Source organism: Momordica charantia (assembly GCF_013281855.1).
Source record: "Momordica charantia cultivar OHB3-1 chromosome 7 unlocalized genomic scaffold, Mcharantia_2.0 BLBB01000007.1, whole genome shotgun sequence".
NCBI lineage: Eukaryota > Viridiplantae > Streptophyta > Magnoliopsida > Cucurbitales > Cucurbitaceae > Momordica > Momordica charantia.
Window position 1 is genome coordinate 18080239 of NW_028275165.1, and position 21867 is coordinate 18102105.

General features: G+C 33.1%; 3 protein-coding genes across 4 annotated transcripts; 1 reads left to right on the forward strand and 2 right to left on the reverse strand.

The window, feature by feature from the left end:
• The first annotated feature begins 1488 nt into the window (after positions 1-1488).
• GATB (GLU-ADT subunit B) lies at positions 1489-5789 on the forward strand. The gene is made up of 10 exons (XM_088126792.1): positions 1489-1676; positions 1985-2657; positions 2821-3033; positions 3609-3749; positions 3858-4061; positions 4355-4552; positions 4727-4795; positions 4973-5089; positions 5196-5292; positions 5421-5789. The coding sequence occupies exons 2-9, from the start codon at positions 2037-2039 to the stop codon at positions 5274-5276; spliced, it is 1644 nt and encodes a 547-aa protein (XP_087982918.1). The 5' UTR covers positions 1489-1676; positions 1985-2036; the 3' UTR covers positions 5277-5292; positions 5421-5789.
• A 1985-nt stretch (positions 5790-7774) lies between these two features.
• On the reverse strand, positions 7775-10145 carry LOC111009746 (auxin-responsive protein IAA13). Of its 2 annotated transcripts, none has more exons than XM_088126211.1 (5): positions 9546-10145; positions 9115-9425; positions 8883-9006; positions 8300-8361; positions 7775-8213 (listed from the first exon to the last, which is right to left on the reverse strand). In XM_088126211.1, the coding sequence occupies exons 1-5, from the start codon at positions 9941-9943 to the stop codon at positions 8164-8166; spliced, it is 945 nt and encodes a 314-aa protein (XP_087982337.1). In that variant the 5' UTR covers positions 9944-10145; the 3' UTR covers positions 7775-8163. The 2 variants fall into 2 exon arrangements, with proteins under 2 accessions (XP_087982337.1, XP_022138631.2); XM_022282939.2 differs by having other exon boundaries at positions 9115-9422; positions 9546-10140.
• Positions 10146-17484: 7339 nt separating this feature from the next.
• On the reverse strand, positions 17485-20093 carry LOC148210481 (uncharacterized). The gene has a single exon (XM_088126378.1). The coding sequence runs from the start codon at positions 19545-19547 to the stop codon at positions 17880-17882; it is 1668 nt and encodes a 555-aa protein (XP_087982504.1). The 5' UTR covers positions 19548-20093; the 3' UTR covers positions 17485-17879.
• Positions 20094-21867: the final 1774 nt, after the last annotated feature.

Consider the following 21867-nt stretch of genomic DNA (forward strand, 5'->3'; position numbering starts at 1 on the left):
TTAAACATTGGCAACTACTTTCAAACAAAAATTTAAAATAAAGATAAAAAAGAATTGACAATTCAAATTAAATTAATTTTGTTTACTATTTCATTTTTAATTTTCTATTTTTTAAAAGTTAACTTAGTTTGCTCCTAATTTCCTTAGGTATATTTTAACTTTTCTTAAAAACACGCTTGAACTTCAAATTCCAAAAACAAAAATTACTTTTTATTTTTCTTTGTAGTTTTAAAGTTTTAGTTTAGATTTTAAAAAATATATGCAAAACCAACAAATAAACATGTGTAAGTAATCTTTACGAACTTAATTTTTAAAAACATAAAACTAAAAACAATACTTATCAAATAATGCCTAAACTATTTATTTTTCTAACTTTCATAAATTCTATTTTAAATGAAAACATTATTTTAATATAAATCTAACAACTTTTTAAAAAATTAACCCACCGAGGATGTTCATATTATTTAGTTTGAAATAGGATCTAAACCATTAAGTATTAACTAATGGCGTGTTATAAATTTATTTGTCTTTTTTTTTTCTTCACAATTGTCAGATAATTAGTATTTCACATATTACTGATTAATGTTATTAATATTTGGTAAATATAAATACTTATCTTACAAAACTACTATCTGAATCGCCCTGCAGACAAATTACCTCCTTGCTATCAAAGATGTAGCCCATTGAGCATCTTTGCAGCCTCCTAGCATATTTGGCCATTAATTTTATAAAAATTCAATGTTGAACTTTTTACTCAACTTCTTAATTGGCAAGATGATTTTAACTTAGAATTTGAGTGGAGTGTTATTTTATTATTATTTTTTTTTTTTAATACTAGTGAAGTGTTATTGATTAAAAAGAAAAAGAAAAAGAAAATTAAACCCTAACTTTGGACTTTCAATTTAATTATCTCTAAACTTTAATACAAATGTTTTAGCAATAAAGAATATGTCTGACACGTATGAAATCATACTCGTTGCATGTAATTCGACTAATGAATAGAAAAAAGAGATTAGCTTTCAATATTGTTCAATAGTGTAAATATATGCCCTAAACTGCACATTTCCTAACTGGTCAGGTTTGTAATTTTATAGGGCCCATATGGTAACGTTCAACCATGAGGTTGAAATTTCAGCGGATTAAGACACATATTTCAACTATGAGGTTGAAAGTTCGAATCATCAACCCCACATATTGTATTAAACAAAATTAAACTCGCGTTGATTTATGTAATTGCTTTATTTATTTTCTAAAAATATCATTTACGAAATTTAATTTGGATAATAATATTATTTTAAATTTAATTTGAGAGATACTAATTTTACAATTTTTTCAAATTTAAATATATATGAACTTAATTGTAATTGACATTTAATCAACGGATCATGAGGTGGAATTCACGGCTCCCACTTGTATTACTAAAAATAATACATAGAAATATAAAATTTATGATTTTGTTTAATAGGAAATGGTTTTTTTTCTTTTTTTTTTTTTGGCAAAGATGGAAATAGTTTCGGAAAATGAAAATTCTCCTTCGAGGCTCTGAAGATTTTTTTTCCCCTCCTTTATCTGAAACGCTAGCAATTGAAGGGATAACTGGGTGGCTCCCTTTGAAGTTCAGTGAGCGTTCGATGTTTCATTGACCGGATTCCCTGCGGATGCTGGCCGGCGATTGGGTTAGTTTAAAAATTACAAATAAACAATCTTCTGAATTTCTTTAATCTTCCCTTTTTTTTTTCTGTTCTCATTTTGATTATGCCAATTTGTACTCGTGAATGGTTTTTGTAATCGTTTTATGCTTTGGGATGCATTGTTTTCCACCACGCATCAGATGGGTGCTACTTAATTTCATTCCAAATTGAATTTAAATTTTGAAAGTTTTCTTCGTGTTTTAGCTGTTCTATCTGTGAATTTTAAGTTGGTTTCAATTTGCATTGCTTTTTTCTCGTTTCTAATGCAATTTTGGGTGTTTTGTAATTTGCAGCTGCGTTTTCTTCTTCCTGTTTGATGCTGGAATAAGATTTGAGGGTACTAAAATGGCATTTGCAGGATTAAGATGCTTTCGAACTCAACCTTTATTGATTTATCCTGCTGCTTTGTTTTCTAGAAGGAATAGAGTTTTGTATTTCTCTGTGAAAGCCTCTCAATCCCAAACAGCAACTCAAGAAAAGCAAAGGCCTACAGCGATTTCGCCACATTTCGATAAAAAGGTTATTGACAAAATCTCTAAGGACTATGAAGCTATTATTGGTATTGAAACCCATGTCCAGCTCTCCACTCTCACAAAGGCCTTCTGTAGCTGCCCTTACAATTATGGTTCTTCACCCAACACCAATATCTGCCCCATTTGTATGGGTCTTCCGGGTGCCTTGCCTGTTTTGAACTCGAAAGTGGTCGATTTTGCTGTGAAGTTGGGTCTTGCACTAAACTGCAGTTTGTCTTTCAACTCAAAATTTGATAGGAAACAGTACTTTTACCCGGACCTCCCCAAGGGCTATCAAATATCTCAGTTTGATGTCCCGATTGCGAGTGGCGGTTATATTGATCTTGATATTCCTATCGAGTTTGGTGGTGGGCATAGGCGGTTTGGTATCACCAGAGTTCACATGGAAGAGGATGCTGGGAAGCTGCTTCACTCTGAAAGTGGAAGCTACTCTCAGGAAATAATTTTGCATCCCTGGTCTCATTTTTATTCGATCCTCTTTCTAAACAAATATTTTAGTATATGGTCTTAACAGAACTGTATTTTGATCAATTTTATGGGCAGTCTCAATATATCAATTTCATGATGGCTGCTATATTGATTGTTTAAGTTATTTGCAGGTTGACTTGAACAGAGCAGGAGTGCCCTTACTTGAGATTGTTTCTGAACCTGACATGAGAACTGGGATTGAAGCTGCAGAGTATGCTGCAGAGATACAAAGGTTGGTTCGGTATTTGGGTGTAAGTAATGGAAACATGCAAGAAGGTTCGCTTCGGTGCGATGTTAATGTCTCCATTCGACCTATAGGGCAGTCTCAGTTTGGAACAAAGGTAGTTTAGTTCTCTTAGAAATACCGTTTCTGTGCAGTAATCAGTAATGGGAATCAGACGCTAGGAAGTGTTTCATTATTTGGTATATAGTCATCATCAATGGGACTCTACAAAAATATAGTTGGAACCTTACTAGTTTTCAAAGCATATTCTCTTAGTCAATCGGCATCTTTTTACCCTTCATAAGTTTTAGTTGGATAGGTGGTTGAGTATCAACTAAATTTAGCTGCTTGACAAATATCACCTACTCCTTTAAATGATTCAATTATTCTAGCACATACAAATTGAACTTGTGTTTGTGAAACTATGTATGCTTCTTTTCGTTTATCTATTGATCAGGGCGTCTTAAATAATAGTTAGTTGTTGAAGTTCAGTTATGAGGTGAGCGGCTGGGGAAGGAGGAACTATTTGTAAAGGGGTAGGCAAAATGTGAGGGTAAGAAGAATTTAGTGATGAGTACGAAAAATAAAGGATCATCGAGTTTCCGATCAAGTTTATGTTCTTTTTTTCGATACGAACCAACTGATTGCATTATGGAGTCATTATTATATTAAGTCACGTTCATTGATTTGCAGGTTGAGATAAAGAACTTGAACTCATTTTCATCAGTGAGCAGAGCAATTGATTTTGAAATTTCAAGACAAGTACTTCTCCATAGTCAAGGCCAAAGTGATCAAATTGTACAGGAAACCAGACTCTGGGAAGAAGGCGCTCAGGTTACTCTTACGTTTTTTCATACATTCTCCATTTAGCATCAGATATAATTTATGATCATTCTCGTAATTCTTGTCCACTCATGTGCACACCTGTGTATTATTGCTTAGAAAACAATTACAATGAGGAAAAAGGAAGGACTTTCTGATTATCGATATTTTCCAGAGCCTGATCTTCCAGAAGTCATCCTCACAAAAGAATACGTTGATAATATTCGTCATTCTTTGCCCGAACTTCCAGAGATGAAGCGTCGAAGATATGAGAATATGGGCCTGAGCATGCAGGATGTGCTTTTCCTCGCAAATGACATCAGTGTTAGTTACCTCAGAATTTATATTCACACACACAAAATAAATTGGTATTGCAATGAAACTATGGCAGAGCAATAGCTTTCATAAGGAAAGATTTCTGGCTTCGAAAGTAATAGAGAAGTACCCCAAATAGTAGATGCACAAAATACTTTCAAGTTGAACTAGAAGGAAAAACAAGGCAAAACTTAAAGCACAAGTCTTAAAAGCATTTACCATGATTTGTCTCTTCAATAATTGTTCAGTGTATGTTGGAATATACTTGCTCTGTTTTGAACTTTTGCTGCATAATATCTTAGGTGGCCGAGTTTTTCGATGCAACTATAGCAAAGGGGGCCGAAGTGAAGCTGGCTGCCAATTGGATAATGGGTGACATTGCTGCATACATGAAAAATGAGAAGTTAACTATAAATGACATTAAACTCACTCCCCAAGAGCTTGCTGAACTGATAGCTTCAATAAAAGGTGGTACGATTAGTGGAAAGATCGGGAAAGAGGTACATTTCGCTTCTTGTATATTGACTTCTCGAAAGTGTTCTTCAAATGCACCTTAAATTTGATGGTTGGTTGCAGATGCAGTCTAAATGCTAACATCTTTTTGTTCTAATTAGTTGATAGACCTCCATCATTTTGTATCTTATATCGGCATTTTATTTTCATATGCTGTACAGATTCTTTTCGAGTTGCTAGCTAATGGCGGAACTGTAAAGGGGCTGATCAAAGAAAAGGATTTGGTTCAGGCAAGTTGTTGTTTATTATCAGAAATTGATCGTCTATTATTTTCTAGAATAGCTTAGACTAACTGTTAAAAGGAATGAAGCAAATGGATAGCTGGTGAATAGTCTACTGAACAACGACAATAGGACACGAGTAACTAATCGAAAGGACTATCGTTTCTGGTTGTTTCACAATGGCAGATTGCAGACCCTTCCGAAATAGAAAGAATGGTGGAAAAAGTGCTGGCAGAGAATCCAAAGCAGCTAGAGCAGTATCGCGGGGGCAAAACTAAGTTACAAGGCTTCTTTGCTGGCCAGGTAAAGTCTAGATGGAATCATGGAACTCGATTTATCATTGTCGCAAACCCGCTCTAGCACGGTTCTCCCTCCTCTGCATTTAGTGAAATGGTATCTCTTTTTGCAGGTAATGAAAGCATCCAAAGGTAAAGCAAATCCAGGGATTCTAAACAAGATTCTCTTGGAGAAACTGAATGCCAAAAGCTGATGGTTTCTTTCAGTAGGTACGTATAATTTGCATTCATTTGAAAAATCGATGATGCTTAATAGTTTGTCCTATCAAGTAGTATGATGTCTTCTATGGTTTCATTCTGCATCAATCATAACCAAACTAAAATTTCTTATTAACAAGGATCGATGATCATGGATGTCGAAACAAGGGCAGGTCGAGAAGACAGTGACTGTAAAATATTGAAGCGGATTTTGGTCTAGTTCCTTCTTCGAGTTCTTTAGTGAGGAACTGGGATAGGGATAGCTACATATCTGCTTAAATGATTCTGAATTTTTGTTGAAATTGCTAGCTTTCATTTTTTCGGTGACACCTTTTGCTATTTTTTGTTTTAATTCAACATGTAGGGTGGGAATTCGCTTCAACTTTCTGGTTGGGGATATATGCCTTAACCATAACCATAGTTGTGTCATTGACACACTCCCGCTATTTATTTCACCCATCTCCTTAGTCTAAATAAAGTAGATAAGAGAATATATTTATAGAACAAAATCAATTGTGATTCTATAGTTTGAATGTTGATTCTCAATCCCTTGGTTTGTAAAATATGTTGAAATGAGCTCTTCAGTCACACTTCCACTAGTGATTTTAACATAAGAGTGATGTGATAACATTTACATGGTCTCTCTCTCTTTTTGAGTGACTATATTATTATTTTTGTCTAATAGTGTTCCATTTTTAAAAATAAAAAATAAAAATTTATGCCTATGTAACACCTTATCTTCTTCACTAGAAGAGTACTTGAACTGTTGATGAGAGGTGTAGAATCTTCAATGTCTTCCTTTTTTTTCTTCTTTTTTTTTCCTTTTTTTTTTAATAAATTCAATGTCTTTATTATGTCTTTCTAGAATGTTTGGTCCATGTCAACATCGACTCGAAAGCAAACATCACATAAATTAAGAAACATGTAATTTCAAACATCACATAAATTAAGAAACATGTAATTTCAATTTTGGTTCATATATTTTTAAATTATCTTTTTATCTTTATACTTTTAACTTTTGTTCAATTTAGTTCCGGTAATTTTGAAAAGTTACCATTTTAGTCTCTATTTGTAAAATTTTAACACAAATTATACTCAATGAAACATTTTAATGTAAAGTTATAATTACATTGCAAGAATTTTTTTAGTATAGCATTATTATGAAATTGTGATAAAAAAAAAGATATAAAAATAGAGGGATCAAAATAGACGACGTCTAAATAAAGGTTTGAAAGTATATAAATGAAAAAAAAAACAAAAACAATAAAAAAGGCAGAATATAGAGAGACTAAAATTGTTTTAACAACAAAAATGACATTTAAAACTATTCTTTACTTTATTATAAAGTAGAATTTGTTCTTTATAAAATGATTCTATTTTTATTAATGTCTCCCCCTTCATGGACTTGCTTGGAATTTACTGAAACCCTAAAATTGACATTGCAATTCTTAAAAGTTTCCAACTTTTAGGGTTCCAACTTCCAATGACATCATTTTCGTGACACATTTAAAGGCTTTTATGTCATTTGATGAATGATGGCTATTTAATTTAACGGTTCTTTTTATAATTTCCATTAAATTTCAGACAAAAGTCGTCTTTTTTGAAAAAATAAATAGAGAGACTAGAAATATAATTTAACTAATATTCTTAACCATGATCATACGTAAAATATTTTAAAAACTAATTTGTTGAATTTTTCAAAATTTTCAAATTTAAATGATTAAAATCCAACAATGACTATGATATAAATTCCATGGAGGGAATTTTTTTTTTTTCTAAAATTGATTTCACACCCACCAAAAAAAATATATACAATAAAATAATGGAAAAATGATGATTGAAAAGTTGAAAAATAGGCTAATGACTAAGAACGTTGACAGATGGTGGAAATACAGTTGTTCCATAAACCAAACATCAAAATTCTCATCACCATGGATTTCCCATCAAGGCTGTTTGCCACTGTTGTGTTATTATTATTATTATTATTATTATTATTATCAAAGGATTTAAAATATAAAGTCGGAAGGTCCATAACTTAATTAGAATTATTTAAGTTAAACAAAATTACAATCCAATCGGTCAGATAATACGATCCATGAATTTCTCCCAAGTCAACTTCACTCATCAAAATTTCTACTTCTCTCAGAAATAAATGAACAAAATCATTTTTATTGTGTTTTTATTTTTTTGAAACAATTTTTTCTCGTGTTGTTTATAAATAATGCAAAAATCATATTTAAGAATTGGGATAAATGCTGTTTTGGTCACCAAAAAGTTTGCCATAAATTTCAAAATCTTACACTTACTCGAGGTTCTAAAAATGCTCTATTTTAGTCCCTGAAGTTGGTTTTCCATCCGCCACTTTAAAGGAAAATGTGATATTTTTCTAGCCTCGACATTGATTCGTAGCCATGTACTCTAATCCTCGAGATAGGAACGAAGCTGCTATATGAATGAGGAATAATAATAACTTGAAAGGCAGAAGGTTCTCAGATTGCAACAAACTCAACTCCACAGATATCAATCAAAGTGTTTCCCTTATGTACAGTATGAGAAAGCATCCACCAAAAGTGTACACTTTTTGTATGGTAAAGGTAACCACTCTATAATATAAAGAGATTTTAAGGGCTAAAATCATATGGCCTATAAAACCCAAAAAAATAAAACAGAAGGCCAGCAAGAACCAGCATTGAAACACTTCAGAATCCCAAAAGACCAAAAAAAGCCAACAACAAAAAAAGGAGAGTAGAAGTAACTGTAAATCTTTCGACAGCAATCTGTTTTTCATTCTCTTCCCTATGTCTGTTCTGTAGTCAAACTGTGCATTTTTTCTCGTTCGGGTAGATCTAGGATGTATTCGAGACAGACAGTTGCGATTCGATTTCAGATGGGCTTGCTCCTTTGTTTCAGTTTCTTGTCTTGAGATCTTGGAGCTGCAATTGGTAGTGAGCTAAGTTTAGGAAACATTAATGGAGGAGAACATAGGATGTTGGATGCAAGAAGATCTTATATCGAATACCTAGTCCATTGGCTTCGGATGTTCTCATTATGCGAAGTCTTCGAACCGAGCTTAGGAACATCCTAATCGATGAAAAACATTAACTTGTTATAAGAACCAACATAAAAGAACAAAAATTCAGGTTGAAAGTACTGATGTTTAGTTACGATCCATCCATCCTTTCCACTTCTGGAATTGGAGATGATCCAAACTTTTTGAACTTCTTTTGAAAACATAGTAAGATTTTACCAACAAGACCCAAAAGGAAACTGATCTGGTCGATCAAGATCTATTAAGATCCTACTTTGAAAAGATCAAGAGACCTAACAAGATTTATAACATATATGGGCTATTCCTCTCATTATCAATCGTTTTTTAGATTAAACCTCATAAATATTGATATGAAATTACACTCCAACAAGCTCAAACGAGCGTCCAATCCGAAAACGGGAAAGAGTGACCATTTTGAGGGGACCGTTATCAGATATAACCAACTCTCTCAGATTTCATCCCTCTTCTTTCGCCCGCAAAATTCAATCGTCTATATTTGGTCGTTTAAAATAGGAAAGCATAGATATTAGATCTAGACAAGTAAGCAACATACCCCCAAGGGACATCTCCAACCAGCATCCAATCTCCCTCTCTATCTTCATATGTGAGCACAAACTCAGACGATCCATCCAAAAGCTTAGACAGTTTTCTTGCTTGTTCTTTGTCTCCACCTTGCCCTGAAAATCACCATGACAACATAAATCAAAGGAAAAATGAAAATCTTTGGTCCCAAGTTTGTTAATGAACTGTTGAGGTAGAAATTTCAAACAGAGACAGAAACTAACCATTGGGAATGGGAGTTCCAGCAGACCTGAAAAACATGTCCTCCAACATCAGGGCCAAGGTCTCATAACAAGAGTGGGCATTGAGATCCACCTTCCTCCCTATTACAACCCCATCCACATTAACTTTGACAAATCCTAGGTTCCCTTTTCCTTCAACATCACAACATGTTTTGTTCTTCACACTGTCCTTTGATTGATCTTTCTTCTCCTCACAGACAACATCCTCCTCCTCAGCCCTGGCTGTCTTGGCTTGGTTGACCAAGCTGTTCATCCTGTATGTCCTAATGGGTGGCCATCCCACAACCTGACTGCTTCCATTTTTTTAAACAGATTCACAAAGCTCATCAGAAAAAGTTCCCCCCATTTTAATCTCAGTGAGAACAAAAATGTTTAGCTATAAAAAGATACCAAAGGGGGTAATGAAAACTAACTTGAGAGCAGTGGGGGATCCTCCTTCATTAGGAGCAGAGTCCGCAGCACGTTTAGTTCCAGAAACAGCAACAGAACCAGCAGGGTCTCTTCCATGAAAACGAGAAGAGGAAGAAGAAGAAGAGGAATTAGAGCCACCATGAACAGGGAAGTCCTGAGCAGTCAAAATCCGGCCACGTTCACCCCAAGTAGCAGCGCTAACCTTCCCTCCGCCGCCGCCGCCAAGGGCTAAACCAAGGCCCAACTCGAGCTCAGCGGAGGCAGGGCGGGGCGGGGGCTCATTCGGAGCCCTACCCACATAGTCTTTCTCCAAAATCTCCATTCTGGACGCATTGGGTTCGCTAATGGCGGACCCAGAAACAGACCCACCAGCGTCAAAAAGACCCAAAGTACATGCCATGCGGAAACAGGGAAGAGGGATTTGGAATTAGAAGAAGAAGAAGGAGGAGGGGATTGCAGAATACAGATTGGGGAATGAAAGAAGGGGATTGAAGGGGGTATTGAAGAAGAGAATGACAGGAAAAAGGAGAAATGGAAGTGATGGGGTCCGGATGTCTGGTGGTGCGCATACCACTCATCCCTGTAATTCATGCTTCCACTTTTTCCCGACAACAATCATATTCCTCTATTCTAAGAAAACCCATTAAATTATACAAAAACACTTCTCACTTTTATTGCTAATATCAAAGTTAGAACAAGGATTAAGATAAACCTTCCTCAACTAAACTTTATAAAAAAATTTATAAACTTTCAATTACAGGTATATAAACTTTTAGAATCTCGTCGAGCATAGCTCTATCAGTAATTGACATATATCTCAAACAAAGAGACTGTGAGTTCGATCCTTCATCCCCATGTTTTCTTCTTTGACACCAACCATCCCCATGTTTTCTTCTTTGACACCAGCACTTGGTTTCCCCCTTGTGTTACAAAAGATCCTCCACTTCAGTCTACCTTTTTCGTTTCGCCCTGATCCCGTGGATTTTTTTATTGAAATGTTAATTTTGGGCGGCCCATCTAATGGCATCGTTATCACACCCACAAAACATCTGCACTAAAAAAAACTTTTAGAATGTCTCATAGATTCCTTAGATTTCAGTTTTGTATCTAATAAATAGACACAATTACCTATTAAATATAGTATTAAAAATTCAATGACATATTAAATACAATATTTGTTAAGATCAAACACAGGAACTTAATTAGACTTATAAATATACATTTTACTTCTTTCATTGTCGTTGACGTTGAAATAAAACTCTATGAATATTAAAATAGTATCTAATTTAACGAACTCAAACGATTATTCGATAAGAAAAGCTATTCTTGAGAAATATGCTAAGGTCGGGAGCTTGACTAAAAAAATAGCTATTTTGAATAATTATACAAAGGAAAAAAAGCGTGAAACTAGTATTTTTAAATTAAATTGAATATTGTTAGATGTTCCAGAAGACTTTTTAGAATGGTAGCAGGAAATTGCTTTAAAATTAATTTAAAAAAAGTGGTAGTAGGAATTATTTTACTTAATAGTTTGTTTGAAAGTCGTTTTAAATATTTTTCTATTATAATCTTATTGAAAAAATGGGTATGAAAATACATTTAGATATAATTTTTTTTCTACCCAATACATTATTTTTTACAAGTAGTTTTTTTTTTTTTTGTTAAACTTGAAACATAACTCAACTGATTAAAACATTTATCTTCAACTAAAAGGTCATGAATTCGAATATCACATCCATATATTGTAAGTACTAAGTTTTGAAAATAATTTTTACAATAAATCTATAGTTTTGTTAGTTCTTAATAAATAAAATAAGATTTTCTTTTAAAATTATGTATCATTTATTTTTTTTATTTAAATTCTTGAATGCAAATGTTGTTGAACTTGAAGGAAAAAAATAATAATAAATCTCACAGTTTTTACTACGAATTTGAACAGAAACAAATATTATTTATAAGGAAAGAATTTGAAAAATGCAAATTCTTGAAATAGAAAGTCCAAATGGTCAAAAGATTGGAATAGGTGGAGCATGTAATAAAATTGGTGTGGTTCTTATTGCAATCCTTTTCTCTAATAATTAAGTTTTGTGTATATTATTGTTTATAATTGGAGTTTGTCTTCTTTTTTATGGGCTTTTGGTCTTAATTAGTATGATGGTAAATCATTTCACTTCAACTTTTTTCCATACCTATAATATCCAAAATCTTAGATTTCTTTTCAAATTAAGAAAAAAAAGTATTTCGTTATTTCATTTTGAATTATTCAGATTTGTAATCTGGTCAAGACATTTATTTCTACCTAGACTGTGAGTTTGAATTCCTCATCCCACATATTATACTACAAAAATAGTATATATCATCATATGAAGCAAGAATCGTTAAATTAGGTTCATGTGAAAATTTCACATTCTTCCAAATAATTACATCAATTTAATCTTATAAATATATAGTAACTTGTTTCTTTTCTTTTTTGGGTAATTTTTTTGTTCCTAGAGTTTTCTTTTTACTTAATTTTCATCATTGGGCTTCTTAATTTTATGTTTTTATCTCTAAACTTTTATAAATGCACATTATAATGCATGCTCTTAGATTTTTTAATATAATTCAAAAGAAATCTTAGGATATCTTTTTTCGAACTTAACATGTGGTTTAAATATGTCTTTTTTTTTTTGTCAACGTCTCAACGGTTATTGACATATGTCTTTCACCAAAAGATCATGAGTTTGAATCCACATTTATGGTACTAAAAAAGATAGTGAACCAAAGTATAAAATTTTGATGTTTGTCAACATTTCAATTCACAGTATCCAAAAAAGAACGATAAAATATTAAAAAATTAATAAAATATTATTAATATGAACCTAATATTAATATTAATGATTTATAACTTATTTAAGGCTTATTTATCCATTTAAATATTTGTTACAAACTTTTTATTTTTATAAATTTTTTTAAAAACATCTATCTACTTTGACAGATTATATCAATATTTTCCCAACGTCTCCATAAAAGGGAGACTTCGAAAAATTTCTATTGACATTGACATTTAAAATATGGATGAATCAATTTAATTTTTGAAAAGATAAATTAAGAATAAATAATTTCATATTACAACTTCGACCTGCTGTAAATTTATGTGTAAATATAATCTACCACACTTTTCTTGAGTACACACATTTCCCAATCTAATTAATCTTATCATTATTTTTTTCCTTGCAAAGGCTAACTAATCTTAATTATATTAATAATCTAACATTATTACAAAGTTAAAAAAGGTATTAGCCCTTAATATACATAATAATTAAGGTCTAAATAGAAGATGTTATCTTTTTACAAGTAAAAAGGTTATTTTAATTCTTGGCACTTTATTTATCTTTGCTTTATTCTATTCCTTTATGCTGCCTACTATTTTCTAGACAAAAATGGTTCGAGCCTTGTTTTAATAATTATAATAATATTAAAGCTACATGTCCAAAAGATATTCATTCAAACAGCTGGCCTTTAGAAAAATCAGAAGTTAATACCCTTTAAAAAAAAAAAAACATTTCATTTTTTTAACTACTTTTTAATAGAGTGGCTTGTTAAGATTGTTGTAAGCTTTGCATTATTATTTAAAAATTTATCATTTCATTTGGGGAAAACAAAAAGAATTGTTTAAAAAAATAAGTTATTCATAAAATCAATTAAAATGAAATATAAGAATTGTTTTACAAAATATATTATTTCCAAACTATTTATAAAATCAATTTGAAAAAAGAAAAAATAAAAATAAACCACCTATGATAGTAATTGTATCCTTAAATAACTTTTTGAAAAATAACCATAAAATTGAATAAGACTAGCTCGAGAATACGAATCTAAATAAATTTTCTTGATATGTTAAAATAATGAAAAATAATGCTTGTTAAAATAATGATTGAGAAATCAAAAAATTTTCCTATAAATAAATATAACCGTATAAATTTATAGAATAAATTTATAATTTAACTAAAATTTTAGTGATGGAACTATATTTGATAGAAGGGAAATTACCGTATAACTTTAGAGATTAAATTTATAATTTAACTAAAATTTGAGTGATGGAAACTATATTCGATAGAAGGAAAATTTAATAGAAAGTAATGGATTAAATATATGTTTCAGTCTATAATGATAGGATATTTTTTTCAAGTTAGTCTCTATTATTTAAAAAGTTTTAATTTAGTCCTTTAATATTTTTTAATTTAGTAATTCATTAATGATAAATGTTAAAATTGACTAATGATAAATTTAATTCGCGTTGATGAATGGATGGAAATGTTGATGAAGGGATGGAAATGTAGAGGAGGAAAGAGAGGAAAATTTCTGATTTTTTCAAAAAATTGGTAGAAATTTACTGATGACATTTTTTCTTCTCAATTCTTCTTAATTTCCTAAATATTATATAATGTAAGTTTATCATTACTCAATTTTAATATTCATCCATGTGACAGACTAAATTGAAGACATTAAAAGGTGAGGAACTAAATTGATTTTTTTAATGTTAAAGTTTTAATTTGGTTGATTTTTGTACTATAATATAACTTTGATTCATTTTAGTCTTTATATTTAGATTATTTTTAATATTATTTTCTTCTATCAAAATTTCAATACGACACTACATTTAATATAATTTTTAAAATGTAATTCTAGCTTTGTATTAAAAAGTTTTTATTATGTTTAGAATTTATGTTATACTTATAATACACAGATCAAAACGAATATTTTAGAAAAATTTAACCTTTTATGACACAAAGACTAAAATAATAGCTCAAACCCTAAGATTAATAGTTCAAATTGCAAGGGAGTGGAAATTAGAAATTGGAAATTAAAATCAATAAAGAAAAAAAAAATTGGTAAACGGTGGGGAACCAGGGGACAGGTGGGGCCCTGGCACGTGGGTGAATGCTTCCTTGGAGGCCACGTAAACCGACAATGCCCGCGGGTAGACCGGGGGACGTTTGACCTCAACCAGACATAAAACACTGACTTTTTCTTTTTTCCTTTTTATTCCAATACTATTTTCATCCTTATTTTTCATATTAATTTGTTCTTTAGTCGTAGAGCTGGACAACCTCTGGTCTCGAAAAAATGAATTAGGCACCTTAACCGTTAAGTTAAATTTTTATTTAGAGAGTTTGATTTACTAATTATTAGATTTAAAATAACTTCAAATTCATAATACGTATGATGTAAAGCTAAGAAAATTGTACCTTAGACAATTAATCTTCATATTGTTAACTTCCCGACTCATCGAAATTTAAATTAGAAATTATATAAAAGAAAATCAATTGAATTTCGAAAATTTTAAGATTTATAAAGAAGAAAAAAAAAACATCAGTACAATAATTTATATAAAAAAATATTATCTATTTATAATGACAAGTCCAAATTAAAAAAAGAAAAAGCTTTGAAATTGTAGTAAAATTAGACCAAAGAAACGCCAAATCTATATGTATGAGTTTGAGTTGAATAACTTATTGAATTATTGCAACTGATCAACCTATGCTGTGATAATTAGTGGTAAGGGTATAGTTGCAATTTTCTAAGTTCAAGAGTAATTTGTTACAATTCTATTTATAAATTTATGGGTGAATTACATAATTTTATATATGATCAAATACATAATTTTATATTTGTCTATAAAAGACAAAGACACATATCTCTCGTAAAGATTATATGTCTAATTAGTGTCACATTGATTCAGAAAAAAAAAATCAGTACACATTGATTCATACGTTGATAGCACAATCCTATCTCGTTATGTTCTATTTCGAACAATCTTTTCAGATTGGTAGGCGTTCAATTTTTTGATATATATAACTGATACGACTTTTCATTCAAGTTGACATTGCAACCATTTTTCATCATATATTCTCTGTTTCAGCGGTTCGAAGTCAACACTACAAACTTAAAAACATACGCGAAACAAGATTTAAACATAAACTTTTTTTTTTTGGTTAAAATAATAGTAATTATAATTTGTATTCTCTTAATTAATGTTAATTGCTCAAATTGAATCTCTGCTAATTGCTACCGACAAAGCATGCATGGAGTTACGAAAGTAACTTTGGAGCATTTTTACTTTTATTGTTACACATATTTGAGACAATAATCAGACAATATATCTTTAATTTAACTTTTAATTTCATGGAAATCAAAATAGACTCAAATATTATTTTAACTTAAGCATGCCAAGTGAAATTCAAATATTTTTTTTTCATAAATTGGGGAAAAGAAATAGTTTTTTTTTTAATTTACATATTTGGCTTACTATCTCAATATATACCTTATACTTTTATTTTCATCGATTTAAATTATATTTAAATTAGTGGTGCAATTAAGATTCTCAATCAATTGAGTTTATCTTTTTTTTTTATTGAAAAATATATATTTTTTAAGGCATTTTTTTTAATTCAAGTGCAAAAAATGCATGATTTTAAAATGTTTGGACCAAATCAACTATTAGCTAAAAATTCATGGGCCAAAAGAGTAATTTTCCAAATTTTTTAAAAAGGCGGATCTTTTATTTTTCTAAAATTAAAAAATCTTCATCTCTTAAATTTCAAAATAATTATTAAATAATTTATTTCGAAAAAAGAAAATAATAAATCTTCCCTAACATGTGTTTCATGAAAGGGGTATCAAAACTTGCCCCAATTTGATCTCAAAAGTGGGTGAATGGTTATATCAAATACTTAGTGGAATTTAATGTATAAATCACTATAACATGATCTTGAAATTGACAAATGATATGTAAAGAATATTTCCCAAAATATTTATAAAAATAACATAAATGTACCAATAAAATCCTTATAGATTTTAAACATAACTTTCAACTTAAATGTTCAAGAAAACAAAAAAAAAAAAAAGATTTTCAATAACGAGAATAAAAAGATTATTTTATAATCCTAAAAAAATGTGAAACGAAATGAAACAACAATATATTTATTTTAAGACATTGTTTTATTCTGTAATAATTTCATTTAAAATTTTATTTTACCCTCTCAACTTTTCTTTGTTTTTTTTTAGAATCATTTTTAAATTGCTATTCAAATTTCAATAATAAAATGTTGAAACTATCCTGAATCTTTGATTGAAAAGTTGAATAATTATATGTGATGTTATAGGCTAGATTACAATTTCGTAGAAGAAGCAATTCTCTCTTCGATGGAGATCAGAAGAACATTCATCTAGTCTTACTTCCAACTTTTTGTGCTAGAATGAAAAAGAAGTTGCATTTTGAATCTATCATTTCATAAGTCAAAGTCTCTTAAAAAATGGAGATAAACCCGAACTTTTTTTTCGCATCTACTTTTTAAAAGTGTTCTTCATTCTACATATGAATCACCAACCTATAATACTTTTAAAAATTATTAATTTCCAATCAATTTATAGATATCCTTTTAGATTTTCAACTAAACACTCCCTTAATTGGTAAATATAAAGTCCTAACATCTAAGAATTCATATACACTAATTTAACCAAAAAAAAATCTAACTAGAATAAGACAAAATTGCAAATTAGAATTTATAAACTCATAAAATCAACTGTGATTTTAGCAAAATACTTTAATTAAAAACGCTTTAATTAAAAAAATGTCTATGAGTCTTTTATATAATTTGGTCAGTGTAGAAGATGTTTTTGATTATTTTAGTTATATAAACTTTAATATAAAGTGGTTTTTAATATTTCTCAATCATATACTATATAAAACCCGACCTTTTTTTCCGCATTTATGGTACTCCAGATATAATTTTACTACTCGACAAACTCACAACACAATTTGTGAAATTAAACAACATTTAAATTTTCAAACATCTAAATAAATTTGAATATACAACAGTGCAATAAATATAAAATATCAAATTTTGAATTAATACACATAATTCATCATCATATATAGAATAATAAGCATCAACATATGAACAAATGAAGGTTCCATTAAAAGAATAAACAAAAAGAATATTTCACAAATAAATCCAATTAAATTTTTAGAGAATGAAGAAAATTTTCTTTCCCTTTTGTTTTATATTTGAACTTTTTTAATTTTTTATTAGAAATATAAAAAGAGGGAAAAAATAGAAAAAAAAAAGGAAAATCCAAAACAAGTATAGAGAATGAATTGAGGAATTGATAGATTGACATGACTGACACTGGCTGGCTGTCTCCCTATGTTGTTAGCTCCTTATCCTGTTGAGGTCAAACTTGTCTTTTCACCCTAAGCGCACGTTTACGAAAGTCAAAACGATTCGTTTCGTTTCGGTTTCCCGCCATTTTGCTAAACCCGACCCGAAAAGTTCGTCTTCTTCGCGTTTTCAAACGAAGCTTATATTGTCCGCCGACGGAGTCCGGCGGCCGCTGCCCGATTTCTTCGGTGGCTTATCGCCGCCGCAGACGATGGAGCATTCGCACCCGCAGATATTACTGAAGCAAGAAAAGAGGCCGCCGCCGTCGCTATGCCGGCGGCTGTGCCTGCTTTCGCTCGCCTGAAAGCTCGATAGCTCGCCGCGGTCGTACACCGGCGGGAGCTCCGTCCGCCACCGCTCCAGCTTCGACTGTAGACCCTCGACGCTGTCGTTAAGGCTGAGCCCGCCGATGATGGAGCTCTCGTTGCCGTCGTCGACTTTCTGCGTCGCCATTTGCGCGGCAACCTCCGACGGCGACGGGCCAAGCTCAGATTCCGTCAAGAACGCGCCGCCCAAGAACGATTTCCTGGGAGTTGTGTAGGTGAAGTCGTTGTATTTCCCGTTCCCTGCTTTTCCGTGCAACGGCGTCGTTCTCCTCGGCGTCGCAAATTTCTCGTGCATCGGAGTTGCTCTGGCAGTTCCCCCACCGCCGGCAGCGCCGGAGAGCCTCTGCGGAGTCCTGAGCGGCGTCGCGTACGGCATTTTGTCGAACCTCGAATTTGGGGTTTCTTGACCCGGTCTCCTCCTCGGAGAATCCGTCGCCTCCGCCTTCGAATTGGGCGTTTCCTGGGCCTTTTTCCACTGCGGAGAATCGAAGATCTCCGGCTTCTGAACTGGTTTCTCCTTCTTCATCCCCGGCGGCGGCTCAATCGGGTAAACTTCCGATCCGTTAACGCCACTCGATTGATCAAATTTGTCTTTAATCCCTCCGATTTTGTTATTAGGGTTCCCAATTTTGCCATTCTTGTTCTGAGTTTCCTCAATCCCGGACCCACTAATCATCGAACTGGCCTTCCTCGATTTCCCTTTCCTCTTAATCACAACCGACCCACTAATCATGGAGCTCGCTTTGGATCTTCCCTTCTTCTTCTGCTTCGAAACCTCGGATCCATTAATCATGGAACTGGCCTTGGATTTCGGCCCCAACAACATCTCCGACCCACGAACCTCCGACCCAATCATGGAACTGGTGTCGCTCTTGGACCGCCGCATCTCCGGCCTCGTGACCACCGTGGGAGTCCCATGGCTGCGATTCGTGTTACTCTGGTTGTGGTTGTGGAAGGGATCCTCCTCCCCCATGAGATTCCGGTACCCAATGGCGGAGGTGCTCAGCTGCGAGTACAACGGCATGCTCCTCATCGAGCTATGAAGCAGAGCAACCCCAATGTTCAAAATCCCCTGCGGGCGCCCGGACGGTCGCCGCACCTGCAGCGCCACGAACCTCATCCCGACCTGCGGCTGCTGGCTGAACTGGTGGAGCCGCGGCTGCGTAGGGATGAGATTCCCAACAAGAATCCGGACCGTCCCAACGTGGATGTCCTTGAACCAATGCAGAGCGTAGATCTCGATCATGACGGCCGACGTGTCGGCGTGGAGGAACTCATCGTCGACGCGGAAGACAAACTTGTCGTTCCACGTCGGGTTGTTGTGGCCGTGGGTGTCGACGCGGGTGGAGAGTTTCCGGTCGGGGTGGACCCAGGCGACGGCGTAGGTTCTCATGGAGCGGGAGACGGGGGCGAGATCCTGGGCGGAGATCACATTGAGCTCAAGAAGCTGGAATGGGTTGAGAATCGACATGGCGGCGGTGGCGGAGAGATTGGGATCAGCGGCGGCGGCGAGGGCGGAGAGAGAGGGGACCGGCAGGACGGCGCCGGCCAAGGGGAGGGCGGAGAAGGGAGGAGGGGGATGGGGGAGGCATTAAGCGAAAATCGGTGGGGGTGCGAGAAGGATGGCCATTTGTTTGTTTTGTTGGTTGGGGAAAATGGGGAGTTGGGGAAGAAAAACAAGGAGTGGCGGATCTGCTTTCATTGGTTCAATATTTTCTCGGGAAAATTTCAGAGGTCGTTTTTTTTCCATCCAGCCAAACACTCCCCCGGAATTAGCTATATTTGATTGCGGGGTTATTGTTCAGCCCCGACGTGGCAGGCAGTGGTTGCAATTTATTTATTTATTTATTTATTTTCTCTCAGGAGCTCTATTTTTAACAATTTTCAACAGAAATTTCAGCAGGGGAATTTGTTAATGTTTTAATTTTATCTTGATGATACGGGGTTTGATGGGTCCTATTAGTTTTTGTTTTTATTTGTTTTTTTTTATTTAAACTGTTATTTTAGTTTGGATGGGAAACGATGATGATCAAATGTAGTTTAGGGGATTTATTTATGAATAATATGTGTAAAGATGAAGGATATGTACACTCAATTGAGAAATTAAAGTGAATTTTTCGGTCATGGATTTCGATTTTTGGATGAGGAGGTTCTTTGGATCTTAGTTTTATTAGAGAAATTCACCCTTAAAGTCCTCCCCGATTATGCTTCGAAAATAAACATTAATTCGACTGAATTCCTCTCGTTTGAATGAATGAGATCAATAGTTCAATAGCGTAGCATATCAGCCAGCCTCTAGTCTAGTGTTTGTCGAAAGTCCCTTGATGTCCTTGTTGCTCCCTGGTTATCTCGAGAGGCAAATATACTTCCAGTTTTCCTACACGTGGACAATTTTCTTTGAGTAAAGGTGAGATCTCCTTCATTCCAAAGTTGTGGAAATGTCACGCATGAGTGAATTATATCTTGAATGTCACAACTATATTTCTATTTATCAATAAATCTTTAAAACCCAAAAAATTGGAAACATAAAATTGAAAAATAAGTTTTTTTTTGTTCCAAATAAATCCTCAAATGCCCTAAGGATCAAACCAAATTAATTATGCACCGATGGTATAGACTAATCAAACTTTTGACTGCGAAGTGATTCAACTCAATTTTGTTTAAGGTTTAAATACTATATTTTTAAATTGTTCATTTTGGTCTTTGTACATTCAAATTTTTTTTCTTTTCATTTTAATTTTTATACTTCTAAAACGTTTGTTTTAGTCCTTATACACCATACTTTTAAAAAGTAATCAGTTTAATCTCTATTTATAAAATTTTGACATAAATTCAGTACATAACAAAAACTTTTTAATACAAAGTTGTGACTAAACGTTTCAAAAAATTTATTGGTGCAGTGCCATGATAAAATTGTGATAAAAGAGGTAATGAGAAAAGTGGAAGGGTCAAAATAGTCACTTTTAAAAAGTACAAAAACAAAAGCAAAACATTTTAAAAGTATAGGGACAAAAAAATTGTTGATGAGAATTTCTAGGCAAGTGCTACGTAGGTCTTCGTCTTCAAGTTCCAGCTAAACCTATACGTAGAAATCTAACACCAGTCGATTCCTAAATTAGAACTTAGATGGAAGCACTAGGGTTTTTCACAAGAGAGTCCGCATACTTCCCTCCAAGATTTCCAGTTGCTTTTGTATGGAGAGGGAGAAATGAGAGCAAATGTCCCAAGGGAACCGAGCCCACCGACATTCTAATACCCCCAGTCTGATGTAAAAAGGGCAACAGCAATGTCAAAAGCAACATTTTGACACATGACCAAGCTAAGATTCGCCGTAGGGTGCCAGCACCTTTTCCGTTGATGATTTTCTCATGTGGACTGTATTTTGATGCCCCTGCACCCCAATTCGATGCACTTAGCCTTAACCAGCTACACTCAGGATTTCCTTGCCCTTCTACATGGATTTGCACCAGTTCGTGTGCTCGCATCGGGACTTGACATGTGGCACCCCATATTTACCCCTTAACATAATCAAAAGCCAAAACTATAGAGATCAAATTTTTAACATTCTAAGAGTAGGTCAAACGGATTAAAAATATATAAACCAAAATAATTTTTTTTTTCAAATCTAAATCAATATCTAACTAATGTACTCAAAAATAGAAATCCAACTATAACTAGACTAATCAAACCAAGGTAAACGAACCAGACCGGCTCGGTTATCGATCTGTTTAATTCGGGTTTATTTTGAACACTAAACTAAAGAAAACAAAAAATATATATATTTGGCTCCT

Bases quoted from the DNA above. Each gene is read 5' to 3' on its own strand.
- LOC148210481 (XM_088126378.1), bottom strand. From the start codon at position 19,547: ATGTCGATTCTCAACCCATTCCAGCTTCTTGAGCTCAATGTGATCTCC.
- LOC111009746 (XM_088126211.1), bottom strand. From the start codon at position 9,943: ATGGCATGTACTTTGGGTCTTTTTGACGCTGGTGGGTCTGTTTCTGGG. The intron at 9,426-9,545 runs GTTAGTTTTCAT...AAAAAATGGAAG, and splicing joins GGATCCCCCACTGCTCTCAA to CAGTCAGGTTGTGGGATGGC. The intron at 9,007-9,114 runs GTTAGTTTCTGT...GGTGATTTTCAG, and splicing joins TGGAACTCCCATTCCCAATG to GGCAAGGTGGAGACAAAGAA.
- GATB (XM_088126792.1), top strand. From the start codon at position 2,037: ATGGCATTTGCAGGATTAAGATGCTTTCGAACTCAACCTTTATTGATT. The intron at 3,034-3,608 runs GTAGTTTAGTTC...ATTGATTTGCAG, and splicing joins AGTCTCAGTTTGGAACAAAG to GTTGAGATAAAGAACTTGAA. The intron at 3,750-3,857 runs GTTACTCTTACG...ATTATTGCTTAG, and splicing joins TCTGGGAAGAAGGCGCTCAG to AAAACAATTACAATGAGGAA.